The sequence below is a fragment of the Nerophis lumbriciformis genome, linkage group LG28 (assembly GCF_033978685.3).
Source record: "Nerophis lumbriciformis linkage group LG28, RoL_Nlum_v2.1, whole genome shotgun sequence".
Taxonomy (NCBI): domain Eukaryota; kingdom Metazoa; phylum Chordata; class Actinopteri; order Syngnathiformes; family Syngnathidae; genus Nerophis; species Nerophis lumbriciformis.
In genome coordinates, this window is record NC_084575.2 from 21,111,937 (window position 1) to 21,130,354 (window position 18,418).

Genomic DNA, 18,418 nt, shown 5'->3' on the forward strand with positions numbered 1-18,418 from the left:
TGTCTAATTTAAAAATACATTTTGTTATGTAATTTTCTTGAATCAACTTTTCTTTTCTCTGCTCAACAGCTATCCATAATGGTCACGCAGAGACGCCACTGTACCGATTCTCACTCTCTGACGGCACCCCTGTAACAGCCCAGACCAGGAGTGACCTCTGCAGAAATCCCAACACCAATGAACCACACTCATTTTTATCAACACATTTGCTTCAGAGGTGAGAATCATGCCTTCCTTTTCATATTAAAGTATTCTGCGCCATTGCCTCACCATATTTTGAATGTATATCTTTTAGGGAGCAGAATGGCTATCGTGGAAACCAAGTAGGAGGCATGAGGGCTCAAGCCATGGGTGTGAACAACCCCAACCAACAAATGAACGTAGGCTATGGAATGACTGACCAGGGCAACTTTGCCCAAAGAGGAGTGCCTCCTTACACTGGTGGAAACCGCATGCATCAAATTAATCCCATGCATCAGATGAACAACATGGGTCCAATGAATTCCATGCATCCTATGAACTCGTTGAACCAAATGGGGCAGATGAATCAGATGGGACACCATGCCATGCATCAGCATCAGCATCAGCATCAGCACCAACATCAACATCAACAGATCGCTCAGTTCCATGGAGGTGGGCCTGGAGGTGGAGGATATGGGATGGGAATGACCAGTCCCCCACAGGCCAGTCCAGGGATTAATGCGTCCCCACACAACGTCATGGGGTCACCCAGAGTCCGAGGAAGTCCCAAGATGGGTGCCAGCCCCTTCTCTCCTGGAGGTACGAACCATGTTTATCTCGGATCAAACTAAATCTTAAATTATTATATTTTCTTGTTCAACCATCCTCACGTGTTCTCTTTGTGGCATCATTTTTAGGCTTGAACTCTCCCATAAGCTCCAGCCACCCGTGTAACTCGGGAAGTGGGACCACAACGTACTCCAGCAGCTCACTGAATGCTCTCCAAGCCATTAGTGAGGGTGTGGGCAATCCCTTGCCCTCCCCTCTTACCTCTCCTACCACACACAAGCCTGACAGTTCACCAAGTATCAATTCCACCAACCAGGCAGCAGGTGGTCCATGCAAGCCCAGCATCCCATCTCACTGTGACTCTAAGAGTCCGGGCAGCTCTTTGGGGCCAACAGTGGACCAGCAGCACCCCCACACCCCCACCAGCGAGTGCCCTCCAGACAAACCAGACAGTCATGCCAGCAGAGAGGCAGGACCAAACATGGGAGAATTAAATCGACGGATACATGACAAAAGCCACAAGAAGCTTTTGCAGCTCCTTACTTCCCCAACAGATGAGCTGGCGCCACCTAATCACCCACCAAGCTCCACGCCCGATGGCAAAGAAGGAACAACTGGTGTCACCAGCCCTTCCTCCTCAACAGGTGTGTCTTCCTCTACGGGGGGAGGTCATGGTGCAGTGTCCTCCTCCGGCAGTGCGGGGCATTTTACAAGTCAGTCACTCCAGGAGAAGCACAAGATTCTCCACAAGCTCCTAAAAAATGGTAACACTCCGGATGAGGTGGCTCGTATCACAGCTGAGGCCACTGGAAAGAGTAGCTTAGATTCAGGCGTGTCAGAGGCTGGATCGGCATCTGTCGGAGGAGTTAGAGGATCGGAATCAAAGCAGGAGCAGCAGAGTCCTAAGAAGGAGAAACCCCACGCACTCCTTCACTACCTCCTTAATAAGGACGACACAAAAGAGGGTGTCGATATCAAGCCAAAGCTGGAAGAGCTAGAGGGGAGAGGAACTCAAGGGGCAGGAGTCACCAGCTCGGAGTCCCACGCCATAGATAGCAAAGTCAAGCTTGAGCCATCTGATGAGGTAAAAGCTTGACCCAAAATTACCTTTCTCTGCTTCATCATTATTTTTGACCAGAAACCTGTTTTGTCATTATTTCCATCTTAAATGACCCAGGCAGAGACCTTGGAGACCATCTTGGGAACTAGGAACGTTTCAGGATTCTACCCAGAGCCCGATTCCAGATCAGGAAAAGAAGGAAACAAACTGGGAAATATACCAGAGAGTTTACTTGGTAAGCAGGCAGATTATATCTGGGCTCCTCAATAAATCAGTTTTCATTAGGGGTGTGGGAAAAAATCGATTCGAATTCGAATCGCGATTCTCACGTTGTGCGATTCAGAATCGATTCTCATTTTTAAAAATATCAATCCAACAAAACAATACACAGCAATACCATAACAATGCAATCCAATTCCAAAACCAAACCTGACCCAGCAACACTCAGAACAGCAATAAACAGAGCAATTGAGAGGAGACACAAATACAACACAGAACAAACCAAAAGTAGTGAAACAAAAATTAATATTATCAACAACGGTATCAATATTAGTTACAATTTCAACATAGCAGTGATTAAAAATCCCTCATTGACATTATCATTAGACATTTATAAAAAATGAAAAAAAAGAACAATAGTGTCACAGTGGCTTACACTTGCATCGCATCTCATAAGCTTGACAACACACTGTGTCCAATATTTTCACAAAGATAAAATAAGTCATATTTTTGGTTCATTTAATAGTTAAAACAAATTTACATTATTGCAATCAGTTGATAAAACATTGTCCTTTACAATTAAAAAGGCTTTTTACAAAAATATACTACTCTGCTTGCATGTCAGCAAACTGGGGTAGATCCTGCTGAAATCCTATGTATTGAATGAATAGAGAATCATTTTGAATTGGGAAAAAATAGTTTTTGAATCGAGAATCGCGTTGAATTGAAAAAAAAAAAATCGATTTTGAATCGAATCGTGACCCCAAGAATCGATATTGAATCGAATCGTGGGACACCCAAAGATTCACAGCCCTTGTTTCCATTCAGCCTACCAATCATCACCCAAATAATGAAACCATACAGAAAACTGCTCTTTAATGGAAGAAATGGCTGGATAGCTAAACAGGTAATGACGCTTCTGCTAAGAAAAAGGGGAGCAGCGAGCAGTGAATCACACTTAAAGATTGATTAATGATAATGTATACCACATTTGTTTATGCAAAATACTATTTTTATTTGTATTGTATTTTTTTAATTTTACTTTTATTTTTTAACAATTCTGGTTCATACAGTGAGGAACCCTAAATTAGATGCAGCAAATGTTATCTTTTTTACTTTAAACATTTTTGGTTCATGGTTTCCAGCAATGAATATAGTTTTTGGACTGTTATGTAAGCTAACTTTTTTATTTTGTGTGTTTCAGATGGAGAAAAATGTGCGATGGCTTCAGGTCATCAAGGGATGTATAAAAGAACCATGTCCATGGATGCTAAGCCGATGATTGGAGAAGGTGGAGTTGGATGCGGCTTGGCTGTGAGAAGAAACGTCCCTTGTCCCACACTCATAAAACAAGAGAACATGGATGCTCCAATCCGACCTGGGGGTGTTCCCAATAGCTTTCCCGGAGCCGCAGGAGTGTGCCCGCCACGAGTGTGCCCGCCAACAAGTAAATAAAAAATTAAAAAAAAACTTTAAACTAGCCTAACAAACATACCTGTAGGCTAAGCTTCATTGTCCATGACTGTCTTGTGTTGATCAGGAGGCATGGGGAGAGGGATGGGAATGCCACAGCGCCCTCCAATGGCAGGGCCAGGGGATTGGGGAATGCAAAGATCAAACACAGGCCCTTTGACTGGACCAGGTCACTTAGGTATGGGCCGCTCTGGCCCAATGGGCGGACCCATGATCAACCGCTCCAACAGTGTACCTGCAAATACAAGGTCTATCCTGCAGCAACAACTTATGGATATGGGTAAGTCGCCTGTCTTTGTGGTGTACCATCACAAGGTACTAAAATTTCAGTCTATAAGGGTATATTTGCCCGAGTATGTGAGCGTGAATGCGGTTTATCTGTGTTGGCCCCGGGATGAGGTGGAAATTTGTCCCAAGTATACACTGCCTTCCGCCCAAGTGAAGCTGGGATTGGCTCCAGCCTCCCGCGACCTCAAAAGGGGCAAGCGGCAGATAACGCGTGGATGGATAAGTAGATACACTGTAGTCTTAGTATCTTGTAACAAATAATTGATTAATTTAATTTGAAAAAACATTTGGTTTATATTCTTTTGCTTTGGTTAACCATTTTAATTTTTTATCAAATCTGGACTGCAGGAAGGATCCGGAACTTTAAATACACATACATAGTTTCCGCATGGCCGGTGTAATAAAGAGCGGTGATCTGTGTGGCGGAAAAAGCAGAGAGAACTTAAAATGTTTTTGGTTTTTTAAATTAAAGCGCATATATTAGAAGTGCAATTTCAATGTTAATGATGTGCATTTAGAGTAAAAAAATATTAGGCTTATGGGGAGGGGGAAAAAAAGGTTTATTTCAACAATTTTCCTTAAAATACGCATTAAGGATATGAAGTGTGTTTTAAGTGTGTTAAAGTTACTTGATTAATTGAACAAACTAATTGATTACTAATATAATTGCTAGCTGCAGCCCTACATATGAGTAAATGTGTACGGTATATGTTGTCAAAGTGAAGAAGAAGTTCAGACGGAAAATTCTTCATGAATACAAAGTTGTCCCTCGCCACATTGTGCTTCAATGTTTGTGGCTTCATTCGATTGCAGATTTTTTTAAATATATTGTGTGTATATTTTCTTTTAGCATCAATTAATTATTTCCAAGCATAAACATGGCTAAATTAACAAAATATATGAATGAATACAACTAGATTAGAGAGCATGGCTCCTAAACTCAGTACAGTATTAGTTTCTATTATTATGGTGATTATGTGGGTTTTATTTAATGTCGAGAGGGCTCTCTTAATGTGAAAAATGTAATCAAAAGGTTAAAAAATAGTTTTTATGCTCTATAAATATATATTACATTTATAATGATTAATTGATACTTTGTGGAAATTAATTTACCACCATTTGTGTTGTATTATTTCTTGTAAATAATTTGAACTATGTGAAGCATATGTTGATGTTCCATCCTCTTCCCCCTTTGTAGGTAGTAATGATGGCAATATGGCCTTGAGCCCATTTAGTGGACACGCCCCCACACCACACTCCCCTTCTTGGCGAGAGTCTGCCATTGGGATGGACAGACCCCAGAGTAACACTAACAGGTAAATCCAAGTCTTTTACTGTTGACATTATAACTCAAGGGATCAAATAAAGTATCATCACATACACAATGCTGTAGTACAAATGGCTCAATATATCATGTTGTCTTTTGTGACAGGGAACAGTTTGGCAACCCCTTAGATGACCTCCTAGCTGCTCGCAGCGAGGGCCCGAGTGATGAGCGAGTGCTTCTGGATCAGCTGGACTCTCTGCTCAACACTGCTGACATCATTGCGCTGCAGGAAATAGACCGAGCGCTCGGCATACCTGAAATAGTAGGCCAGGTATGGGATGTGTCAGCCATTATTTTGAATCGCAAAGTTGAATAATCAAGATGTCTACGTAGCGCACAAAGTGATCAATTAGCTTCTCGAGGATACATACATGCGCTCCTTGGAACCGACAGCAACTTTTTTACCATTCAGACTCAGATCCATTGTTTAATCCATGTGTTTTCTTCGTACTGTAGAGCCAAGGACCTGATGGCCAGGATCAAGGACCATCTCAGTGCGGCCCATCAGAGACTTTTTCACGTCCGGACTCGACCATTGGCATTGAGCAAAAGCCCATGTATGGCCAAGGGTACCCTGGACCCCCCGGACCACCCTCGATGGGCATGCAGCATGGTTACGGTAGCAACACGCTACCGGGTCAATCTCCTGCAGGATTCAACCCCATGATGGGTCAGATGGGCCAGACTGGAGCATTCCCAGGCATTGGAGGTATGGGAAATCCCCGCGCAAACATGATGAGGCCTCGCATGATGACTGCCACCAAGCCTCTCAGACTGCAGCTTCAGCAAAGACTACAAGGACAACAGGTGCGTTATAGATCCCACTTTTTACCACACTGACACCGTTGTCTAAATTACATAATTGGAAATGACGCATTTGCATGTAATTCTTTTAGACACTGTGGTAGAGACAAAAAATTTGTGAAGTGAAAATAAAAACAAATATGTTTCAGAAATGCAAAAAAACATTTATTTAGCTTGTTTTTGTCGTTGGGGACGCAGGGTCCACAGAACGGCCCGCTAAGGAGAGAAATGCCGGATTTCATGTTAGCCTCCAAAAGTGACCAATAAGACCAAAAATAGTTGGTACATATATTACCGGTTGCTTTTTGAAAAAGAGAATCGAAATACACGCTGAATTTAGTGAAAAAGTCACTACGTTTGCAACACTGATCCCTCCTGCTGCCTTTTCCTATTCTCTGGCAGACCAGGGGCCTCGTGCATACGCACAAAAATGTAGCATGTGCCCTTTTTCACATACACTAAGGTGGTCCTTCGGGCTTTGCCACATTTGATTTCATCAGTGTAAAAGATCAAGGCAAAGACACAACTTTATCTTTTTTACAAATGCATTTAATGCTTCAAATTAGGGCTGGGCGATATGGCCTTTTTTTAATATCGTGATATTTTAAGGCCATATCGCGATACACGATATATATCTCGATATTCTGCCTTAGCCTTGAATGAACACTTGATGCATATAATCACAGCAGTATGATGATTCTATGTGTCTACATTAAAACATTATTCTTCATACTGCATTATTATATGCTACTTTAAAACTTTCATGCAGAGAAGGAAATCACAACTAAAAAAATCTAACATTTTTTCATATGGTGTTGATCCGGAAATGTTTGCCTCGGCAATTTAATGGTGTGGGCGTGTGGCACCGAACAGAGATGTTAACATGCGAAGTAAGCACTGTTCATTCTCTAGCAGGTGACTTTTCAAATGATGCTACATATTAGCAGTAATGCTACTTTTTATAGCAACGCTTTCGCCCCACACTTGACAAATTACGGTTGTCTGTTCGACATATTCCCACTTGAAGCCAAACCACCGCCAGACAATGGACCCCCTGCTGTTTTTGGGGGAATTAATTATACCTTCATTTGTTACCAGATTTGCACCTTCTTTCTCTCGTATTACCGTTAGCATCACAGCTAACGTTAGCCATGCTGCTACCTCTCTGCTCAAGGAGGGCTTATACGTATGTGACGTATGACGTGACAGTATGTGACGTGTGTAGAAGCTGCGCTTGCTGTCTGTGAGAAGAAGAGACAAGAAAGAGCGAGGAGAGCCTGTAGTGTAATGCCCGCAGCTAAAAGCAACTGCGTGAGAACGCATACTCGAATATCACGATATAGTCATTTTCTATATCGCACAGAGACAAACCCGCGATATATCGTGCATATCGATATATTGCCCAGCCCTACTTCAAATTCATTCATATTTTTGAGGATGCTATTTATTGTTAGATTATCTAGTCAATCATTTTGCCACCGATTGCTGTGACAATGTGTTCTTCTGACTCCAGCACAGCTTGGCCTCTCAGGCGGACAGCAGCAGCAGCCGATGGTTGCGGCACATTAATGGCACCGGAGACGGTGGAGGAATGAGCCAACTTTGTTAGTTCTTCTGTGTTGTGATTATAAATTAAATAATCGAACAAGAGTCAAAAGTATTTTTTATAATTTTTAAAATGTTGACATGTAGGGCTGGGCGATATATCGATATGCGCGATATATCACCGGTTTGTCTCTGTGCGATATAGAAAATGACTATATCGTGATATTCGAGTATGCGTTCTCACGCAGTTGCTTTTAGCTGCGGGCATTACACTACAGGCTCTTCCTACTCTTTCCTGTCTCTCCTTCTCACAGACAGCAAGCGCAGCTTCTACATACATCACATACTGTCACGTCATACGTCACATACGTATACGCCCTCTCCCAGCAGAGAGGTAGCAGCATGACTAACGTTAGCTGTGATGCTAGCGGTAATACGAGCGAAAGAAGGTGCAAATCTGGTAACAAATGAAGGAAGAATTAATTCCCCCAACAGCAGGGGGTCCATCGTCTGGCGGTGGTTTGGCTTCAAGTGGGAATATGTCGAACAGACAACCGTAATTTGTCAAGTGTGGAGCAAAAGCGTTGCTATAAAAAGTAGCATTACTACTAATATGTAGCATCATTTGAAAAGTCCCCTGCTAGTGAATGAAGAGTGCTCACTCCAATCCAATGCACTTTATTTATATAGCACATTTAAACAACAAAAATGTTTCCAAAGTGCTGCACAACAATATTAAAAACAATATTTACGTACTCCGCACGTCAACATCTCCGTTCGGTGCCACACGTCCACACCATCAAAATGCCAAAGCAAACATTTCCAGATCAACACCGTATGAAAAAAATAGTGATTTTTGTTGTTGTTGTGATTTCCCTCTCTGCATGAAAGTTTAAAAGTAGCATATATTAATGCAGTATGAAGAAGAATGTTTTAATGTAGACACATACAATCATCATACTGCTGTGATTATATGCATCAAGTGTTCATTCAAGGCTAAGGCAAAATATCGAGATTATATCGTGTATCACGATATGGCCTTAAAATATCGCGATATTATAAAAAGGCCATATCGCCCAGCCCTACTGAGATGTTTAAATTTAAAACATTTTAAACTAAATATTACATAATTTTCAACATGAAACTAATCTGCCTGTGAGGAGGCTACTGTATGACCACATTTTCCCGTGAATTACACAAATTATATTCATCTTGGGGGTAATCAGAGTCACCAATATGTGTGCTCTTACCTTTTCTAAAGTTTTACGTATCATTGCAGCGACTATCTTTTCAAACAGGGAGAGCACTACTCTATGGTTCCCTCGCCTTTTTGGCCATCCACATCCATTTTCTTCTTGACTTTCTTTCTAATGTAGTACCACTTAATACTTATTCATTCCTTTTTGCGGTTCTCTGACTCCGCAGCATTCACAGGCTCACACACTTTATCCCACTCAACCCTCTTTCGTTCGCTGGAAACGCCAAAAAGAAACCCCTCCTACTGCTTGCAGTGAATTCCGATTGGGCAGAGAGACGGGGATCTCAGGCACATGGCTAATTTCAATATGATTTGCGTATTTAAACGGGCAAAAGCAAACACGTTCGTTTAATTCCACGTTATGTGGGATGTAAAAAAGAAAAAAATAAGTGCTTGGATTAGTGCATGTACACACTTTAATACATCTGAAACGTTTTTGGATTTGATTGTACACCAATTTTTAGTAGTAAATCTACCAACTCTCAAAGAGTAGCTGCACTCTTTTTGGAATTCACAACCCTCAAGTAAGACAAGAACACATGTTTTTCTTTTTTATGCATTCTGAGTTAATAAATTAGCAGAGGTGGGACCAAGTCATTGTTTTGCAAGTCACAAGTAAGTCTCAAGTCTTTGCCCTCAAGTCCGAGTCAAGTCCCGAGTCAAGACAGGCAAGCCCCGAGTCAAGTCCAAAGTCAAGACTGGAAAGTCTCAAGTCAAGTCCTAAGTCCTGCATTTTGAGTTTCGAGTCCTTTCAAGTCCTTTTAACCACAGACTAATATATTAACACAGATTGTGTATGCTTTTCAAACGCTGTATTTATTTATTAAAACAAGTGCATTTTAAATTGCAGGAAAGAAAATTGTGCTGACATTGCACTTTATAATAGCACTATTAACCAGTCATTTTAAACATTAACTCATTCCTTTACAGAACAAACACATTGAAAAATAAAGTGCAAATGTACTTATTTGTACAAAAATGTTAACATTGAAAAAACATGACATATACGTGAACATAACAAAAAAGTTGTACTTTTTATATGTCAGGGCCCTATGCTGCATTGCATTTGCAAAAGACCAAATTAGCCAAGAGTCTGTCAGTCATTTGTGCACGATGGGGGCGTAGTATGATGCCACCATGGCTGAAAACTCGCTCCACTGGAGCACTGAAGGCAGGCACTGCCAAGACTCTCATGGCCACTCGGAACAGTGAAGGAAGAGTCTTCATGTTCAATGCCCAGAACAAAAGGGGGAGAGAGTTGTTTTGGGTTGGTGCACTACTTGTAAGTGTATCTTGTGTTTTTTATGTTGATTTAATTAAAAAAAAAAAAAATTAAAAAAAAAGTATTTCTTGTGCGGCCCGATACCAATCGATCCACGGACCAGTACCGGGCCGCGGCCCGGTGGTTGGGGACCACTGAGGTAAACAACCAACAGTATGTCAGAAAGCTAGCTAAAACGGTACACATATTCATAATATAGTATACATTTTAACTGACCTTTATTTTACTATTTTTGTCTTTTTTTAGGTGGCTAAAATACGCGGTGCTGCTGACCGCCGTCTAACGTTACGTGTGATATATTGACTAACGTAACCCTGCTTAAAAAAAATCACTGCACAAAAAGTATGAATAAGGTAGTGAACTGCAACAGATTCCCGTGTTTGCAATAACGTTATAACGTTAGCAGTGAGTTTACAGCCTCACTGATTTAACTACACAGCAAATAAAAGTCACGTTACTTAGCCAATAAACGTTATCTTACATTCAAAACATACCGTTCTTTGTGCAACTTCAAATGCCGGACGAAGTTGGAAGTTGTTGCCTCTCCATCAGTATTTTTCGAACCGCATGTGTTGCATACTGCAAACCGTTTTGTGTTGACCACCTCGTAATTTTTATACCCAAACAAAATTATTTTAGGTATCATTTTTTGTTCACTGGCGTGTGGTTTGGACATGTCTTCTTCGTTGGTTGTCCTGCAATTTGATTGGATGAATGCTGTGTGATGAAAACAAAGTAGATCTAATTTGATTGGCTGTTGTACTGAGACCACACCAGCTGACACACGCAACGCTGATAGACAAGTACACAATGAAAAATACGGAGCGCTCCCGAATAACTTTTTCATCTTTGGGTTTTGGGGAAAGTAGCAAGTCATGTCAAGTCATGTCAATTCAAAAGGCTCAAGTCCAAGTGAAGTCACAAGTCATTGATGTTAAAGTCTAATTCGGGTTGCAAGTCTTTTTACATTTTGTCAAGTCGAGTCTAAAGTCATCAAATTCATGACTCGAGTCTGACTCGAGTCCAAGTCATGTGACTCGAGTCCACACCTCTGTAAATTAGCCAAGTAAGGGGTGGCTAACAATGCAGCTAATGGGAGTACACTATTCTGTACATGAAGCCCTCTAAAAAGCATTAAAAAAACTGCCAGCAATACTTCATTTACAACTTGAAACCTGAATATCAACCAAGTATTGACAATATTGTTATTCTAAGCACTACTGTTAACAAACTACTAAAAGCTACGCCGGGATCACAGAGCGGTAACTAGCTTATGCTGCTATATTGACATATTGAGCCAGTGAGCTGCTGCATCGCCTCTGAGCTGGTGAAAGTTAATTCTAGATCATAAATCATGCCTCTCGCCTGGATTATAGAAGGGTGTGGCTATAAACCGAAAAGGTGGTCAAGTTTGACATTCATATGGCGAGAAAGACACAAAAATATGCTCATTTGCGCCCACGTTTTTTTTTTGCCCGCGGGAGGATTATGATTCATTCTTAATTTGAACTAGATGATATAAACATCCCATTAGTTGGCATCACAGTGAGAGCATACATTGTACAGTAAGTGATTGTCTTATTATGTTTGTAGTTTGTATACCCTGTTTAACACTTGTTTAACACTGCTACATGATGCTCAGTGGTTCACTAAAGCTTAATCTATGTAGCACACAGCTTCTAAAGCTTGTAGCTCATCCTCCTTATATAAAGGGTTGAAAATATAAGGTTCTGGATCATTTGTCCCAAAGTAGTCTTTGTTGTCTCTCACACGGTCTCCCAATAGCTGTAGTGGTGCTGTTGAAGGGAAAAGCGAACTTTGGGATGCCTCTATGAAATTAATATGCCGTCGTATGCTTAAAATGAGCAAAATATGTAAATATTACATGTTATTATTGTCCCTGTTACTGCATTACATATATATTGTACTTACAGTGTGTATATACAATGACGATGGAGCCTTTTAGATGTTTTTTAGAACGCTTTAGAGAATAGAGATATTCCCATTGACTACATTGTTAGCTGACTTTTGCTAGAGTTTATTTACAAATTAGAATGCATAAAAAAAGAAAAACGTATGTGTTCTTTTGTCACATAAGTATTGTGAATGATGGACAAAAAAAAATAAAAAGTGCAGTTCCCTTTTAAAACATGAGGCCCAAGGTGCATATGAGATGTTTTAGGACATTCTTTTTACTTTTAGGCATTGTAATGTCAAGCTAATGTCACAGTATTACAGTCCCACCATTATGTGTTTATGACTAAAACAAATCTATTTGTGGTGGTCCAAATGTATTCATGGTGGGCTGTCACAAATAAATGAATCTAAGTGAAACACTGGATCATCTTTAAAGTTAATGTTGTGGTTAAAAGAAGACTGTAAGAAGTAACACTCTTTATGAAGTACTATTTCTTTTTCTTAATTGATAGTTCATGAACCAGACCCGTCAAGGAATAAAGATGGAAAACACTCCTGGAGGAAACCCTGCCATGCGCCCCGGCATGCGCCCCGGCATGCAACCTGGCATGCAACCTGGCATGCAACCTGGCATGCAGCCTGGCATGCAGCCTGGCATGCAGCCGGGTCTCCAACCCGGCATGCAGCCTGGCATGCAGCCTGGCATGCAACATGGTCTGCAACCTGGGATGCAGTCCGGGATGAGTGGTCAGGTATGTCATCACAGGTTTTGCACCTTTTTGTACGAGCCAAGCAAGTAGCCTGACCTAATGAGTGTTTGTTTTTTTGGTAGCCGGGTTTCCTGAACGCTCAGATGATGGCCCAGCGCAGCAGGGAAATAATGACAATGCAGATGAGGAAGCAGCGGATGTTGATGCTGCAGCAACAACAGCAGCAGCAGCAGCAGCAGCAGCAACAGACGCAGCAGCAACAGGCACAGGGGGCAGCAGCAGGATTCAGTCCTCCTCCAAATGTGACTGCGCCGGGAGGTATGGAAGCTGCTATGGGAGGTTCGGCCATGAACAAGCCCGGATTCAACTACGGAGGTAACTATGGTGAGTCAAGAAAATAGAAACATGAGTTTGTTTGAACATGTTCTTATGAAAATATGATTAGTTAAAATAATCATCGCACAGGTGGCCGATCTTTACCGCAGCTGTGTCCCAGCGTTTACATGACCACGTATTGTACTCACATGAAAGATTCCTTCAAAAGGGATGCACGCTCAGGGAGACACTATAACATTTCCATATTCCCAGAGAGTGCAGGTTTTTTTTTAGGTGTTTGATGCATTAAAATTACGGGAGAAAGTGAAAGTTGCAATAAATTGTGATTTCCCCACTGTAATGATACTGGGAAATTTGCTGAAGAAAAGGTAATTAACAAATCTATACAAAAAAATGAGAAAAGCATTTGACACACATGGCACACACAAATGTGCAAACTTTTTTTGCAAAGAAAACTACAGTAATGTAGGCTTCATATGACGAAAAAAATAGAAAACGTTGACAGTTTAAAATTATTTATGTCGAAGACGAGTAAACAATATAAATCTTCTACAACATTACTACAGAATTGACTACTCTTAAGTATATGCAAGCTTCATTTCTAGTATTCTCCCTTGAAAAGATGCACTGTGGTTGAAGGGTGTACTCACTCTTTTGAGATACTGAAGTTATTTTCAATATGTTCTTTATTCATGAAGTGAAAATGTAGGTTTAGTGTCTTTTAATCCATATCTACACCAACATTGTGCTCCATCTGCTGGCATGTTTGTTACACATGTGACTTATTCACACACAGTCGTGTGAAACAAACACCAAAAGGCTGTCTTATTATTGCTATTATGCCTGATCTCCTCTGCCGTCCACAAGTTGCAGACATTCTTCATGAGAAATAAATGAGTGAATGAATGAAGGAATCTCGTTCAATGTAAACAAGGAAGTGAAGACATGGGGCAATGCAGGGAGACATTTGATTGGTTCGACATTTGTGTTGCGTTTGGTGCAACTGGGGCAAAATTGCGAGGCCGCGTATAATTTGCTGGGATTGTTTGAATGTGTGAACTGGCGCAATTGCGTCATCGCAAAATGTGAGGCACTGGAAGTTTGCTCATACTGCTGCATTAAAATAATAATTTGACACTGTTTTGTACTATTTTTGATGTGTCTAATGTATGTACTGCACTTTGGTCAACTGGGGTTGTTTTTAAATGTTCTATATAAATAATTCAACTGAACTAAACTAAAACTGGGAATAACTAAATGTATTTAACCTTGAAGATTATTTTTAAAATATATGCAATTAAATAAAGTATAAATACTTCATTTAATACTTTAATTATGGAATTGTTACTATAAAAGTATAGTTCTATTATCTATTGTTAAAATGTCGGATTGGGACTCGAAATCAGACCAAGTCTGAGGCCAAAAAAACATCCCTAATTAAGGCTAAATTTATTTACAGAACATTAGCAACTGAATGACTTCAGGGCTGTTCTTTCTTTGCATGTGCAGGAATGAACCAACAGGGGGAGCCGTCATTAATGGCGGCAGGTAGCAGCTCACCAGGAAACATGATGACATCGCGGATGGGCGGCACTGCTCAGAACAACATGATGTCAGGAATGCAAGGGAATCCACATGGAGCGCCCATGTATCCATCAGGAGACATGAAGGGCTGGCCGCCGGGTGCAATGCCTCGCAAAAGGTATGCAACCTCCAACGTCCTCCTGCAAGTATTTAGACATAATCTTACTGTCATGACATTTTCTTTACATGCACAAGAAAAGCGTCCTCATTTGTGCGATACATCTTTCTGTATCAGTGGGGTCTTAAAAGGTCTTAAATCCAACCATTTTAATTTAAGGCCTTAAAATGTCTCAAATTCTCCTGAAATCTCATACAAGGTTCTATGTACGATTTTGAAAGGTCTTTAAAATCTATGATACTTTTATTTAAACCATGCATAAAATTCATCAGTCTTGCTTTTATATGTTTCGATTTTAGAGGACACTATAACACAACTACAAAACGGAGCTAAAGTAGGCTACCTGCGCCATCGGGTCATAATTATTCGCGCACCACAAGCTAGTGTGCTGTGCGGATGCAGCGGTGTGTTACAGCTTAGCATAGGAGCGGAGAAAACTTAACGAAAGCCCACAGCAAAGCCAAATTACTTTCCTAAGATGTGTAATTGTAAGTTCAACAATTTGTGGCTCCAGAACAATCAATTTAATGCATGCTTGAAGCCGGTGGATGGAAACATATAAAGTAGAGATGTCCGATAATATCGGACTGCCGATATTATCGGCCGATAAATGCTTTAAAATGTAGTATCGGACATTATCGGTATCGGTTTCAAAATTATCGGTTTCGGTTTCAAAAAGTAAAATGTATGACTTTTTAAAACGCCGCTGTGTACACGGACGTAGGGAGAAGTACAGAGCGCCAATAAACCTTAAAAGGCATTGCCTTTGCGTGCCTGCCCAGTCACATAATATCTACAGCTTTTCACACACACAAGTGAATGCAAAGCATACTTGGTCAACAGCCATACAGGTCACACTGAGGGTGGCCGTATAAAAAACTTAAACACTGTTACAAATATGCACCACACTGTGAACCCACACCAAACAAGAATGACAAACACATTTCGGGAGAACATCCGCACCGTAACACAACATAAACACAACACAACAGAACAAATACCCAGAACCCCTTGCAGCACTAACTCTTCCAGGACGCTACAATATACACCCCTGCCCCTACCCCACCTCAACCCCAACCCTTCCCACCTCAACCTCCTCATGCTCTCTCAGGGAGAGCATGTCCCAAATTCCAAGCTGCTCTTTTGAGGCATGTTAAAAAAAATAATGCACTTTGTGACTTCAATAATAAATATGGCAGTGCCATGTTGGCATTTTTTTCCATAACTTGAGTTGATTTATTTAGGAAAACCTTGTTACATTGTTTAATGCATCCAGCGGGGCATCACAACAATATTAGGCATAATAATGTGTTAATTCCACGACTGTATATATCGGTATCGGTTGATATCGGAATAGGTAATTAAGAGTTGGACAATATCGGAATATCGGATATTGGCAAAAAATCCATTATCGGACATCGCTAATATGAAGTATTTAGGACCCGGATGTGGAGCCATTGAAGAGGGAAGCGTTCGTAAACATTGCGGGGAAAGTAAATGGAAGGATGATGTAAAAGTCAAAAATCCGGAATAAGTCTGTGTCAAAAACACTTGCACAACTATACAAGAATCCTAAGAAGTGTTTTGTGGGTAAAGTGCCGCCAATTGACGAAGGAGATCAATATGAGATATTTTCTAGTGAAATCGTACTAAAACATACAGTGCACTAATTTCTCTGTGGTAGTATTATACTCACAGCAGTAAAAATTATGAAAGAAACATTATTACATTCCAATAATTTCAGGTCAGCTTCTTATGCCTAATATTTTCTCTAAGTTTATACAGCAGCTGACATTGAAAGCTATAAAGGTTGTCTGTTTAGTGGTCTGGTTGGGTGAGGAAAGCAAGAAGATATGAGAATGTTATCTTGTCATGCTTAAATAAAAATGTTGTCCTTGTTTTCTAGCAATATGCTTTCAAAAAAGGCACAAAACCGGGTAAAAATGTATTCATTCACACTGGATACAAATTGATCTTAGTAAATTTGAATGTTATCTACATTATTCACATCCAAATTCTGTTTGAGGCTTGCAAACCATAATCGCCTTCTTTCTTTTTAGACAATCACTCTGTCTGCACTCTGTTTTTTACAACTTTGTGCAAATACAGTAGTACCGTATTTTCCGCACTATAAGGCGCACCGGATTATTAGCCGCACCTTCAATGAATTACATATTTCATAACTTTGTCCACCAATAAGCCGCCCCGGACTATAAGCCGCGCCTACGCTGCGCTAAAGGGAATGTCAAAAAAACAGTCAGATAGGTCAGTCAAACTTTAATAATATATTAAAAACCAGCGTTCTAACAACTCTGTTCACTCCCAAAATGTACGCAAATGTGCAATCACAAACATAGTAAAATTCAAAATAGTGCAGAGCAATAGCAACATAATGTTGCTCGAACGTTAATGTCACAACACACAAAATAAACATAGCGCTCACTTTCTGAAGTTATTCTTCATTCGTAAATCCTTCGTCTTCGGTGTCCGAAGTGAAAAGTTGGGCAAATTTACGATCCACTGGCAGATGTTGGCGTCGTCTGGCGCTGCCTCCTCGTCTTAGTGAAGGTGTGTTCGCCTTCTGTCTTCCATTGTTCCCACGCAGTTAGCAGTCTAGCTTCGAATGCCCTGTTGACACCAATATCTAGCGGCTGGAGGTCTTTTGTCAATCCACCCGGAATGACGGCGAGTATTGAATTAAGCGCGTAAGCGTGTCTCTCAATGTGCTGTTATGAGCTAGCAAATATAACAACTACACTACCCAGCATGTAACGATAGTTACGAGCATGCGCGGTAGCCCTGAGAAGTTCCCACGCAGTTAGCAGTCTAGCTTCGAATGCCCTGTTGACACCAATATCTAGCGGCTGGAGGTCTTTTGTCAATCCACCCGGAATGACGGCGAGTATTGAATTAAGCGCGTAAGCGTGTCTCTCAATGTGCTGTTATGAGCTAGCAAATATAACAACTACACTACCCAGCATGCAACGATAGTTACGAGCATGCGCGGTAGCCCTGAGAAGCGTTGTTGTATGCTGGGAGTTCGAATGTGGTTATGAGCACGCTGTGAGAAAACGTTGAGAACTCAGTTAACACGCCTCGTCTGCATTATTTATAATTAGACAGACAACACACTTAATAGGAGCCATTTTGGGGTCTTTACATAAACACACAAATGGAAATGAAACGTCACATATCCCAGCATGCACCGCGCGCTTCTTCTACGGGGAAAAAAGATGGCGGCTGTTTACCGTAGTTGCGAGACCTAAACTTTATGAAAATGAATCTTAATATTTATCCATATATAAAGCGCACCGGGTTATAAGGCGCACTGTCAGCTTTTGAGAAAGTTTGTGGTTTTTAGGTGCGCCTTATAGTGCGGAAAATACGGTACTGTAGAGGTTTTTATATGTTTGCTTAATGATTCTGACATCTGTAAAAGTACTGCAAAAGTTAACCATTTAGCTTTTGCAGAGATGCTAACAGTCCCTTTCACAGACAATATATTGTTGTCCTTTCCTCTACATTGCTGACCTTCTGGTTGGTGTTGTTACATGGAAACACTTGATATGAAGCACACTCTTCTATGGCAAATCAGAAAAATAGCTGTTATGTTTTGCAGTAGTAAGTCAGACCCGTTTCCAGTGAGGGTTGGACTCCGTCAGGGCTGCCCTTTGTCACCGATTCTGTTCATAACTTTCATGGACAGAATTTCTAGGCGTTGGTGGCTGCAGGATTAGGTCTCTACTT

The 18,418-nt window shown here is 40.9% G+C and overlaps 1 protein-coding gene across 3 annotated transcripts in view; it reads left to right on the forward strand.

Annotated features, from left to right (window-relative positions):
• LOC133570965 (nuclear receptor coactivator 3-like) overlaps positions 1-18,418 on the forward strand; it is a 69,644-nt gene that overhangs the window by 48,446 nt on the left and 2,780 nt on the right. For 2 of the 3 annotated variants that reach the window (XM_061923849.2, XM_061923851.2), the window contains exons 10-21: positions 70-217; positions 296-780; positions 879-1,834; positions 1,928-2,045; positions 3,234-3,476; positions 3,570-3,782; positions 4,989-5,106; positions 5,223-5,388; positions 5,574-5,924; positions 12,436-12,675; positions 12,756-13,017; positions 14,479-14,671. In XM_061923849.2, coding sequence (XP_061779833.2) covers positions 70-217; positions 296-780; positions 879-1,834; positions 1,928-2,045; positions 3,234-3,476; positions 3,570-3,782; positions 4,989-5,106; positions 5,223-5,388; positions 5,574-5,924; positions 12,436-12,675; positions 12,756-13,017; positions 14,479-14,671 — 3,493 coding nt within the window. The remainder of the gene's footprint in view (positions 1-69; positions 218-295; positions 781-878; positions 1,835-1,927; positions 2,046-3,233; positions 3,477-3,569; positions 3,783-4,988; positions 5,107-5,222; positions 5,389-5,573; positions 5,925-12,435; positions 12,676-12,755; positions 13,018-14,478; positions 14,672-18,418) is intronic. The other variant, XM_061923852.2, reaches the window with a different exon arrangement.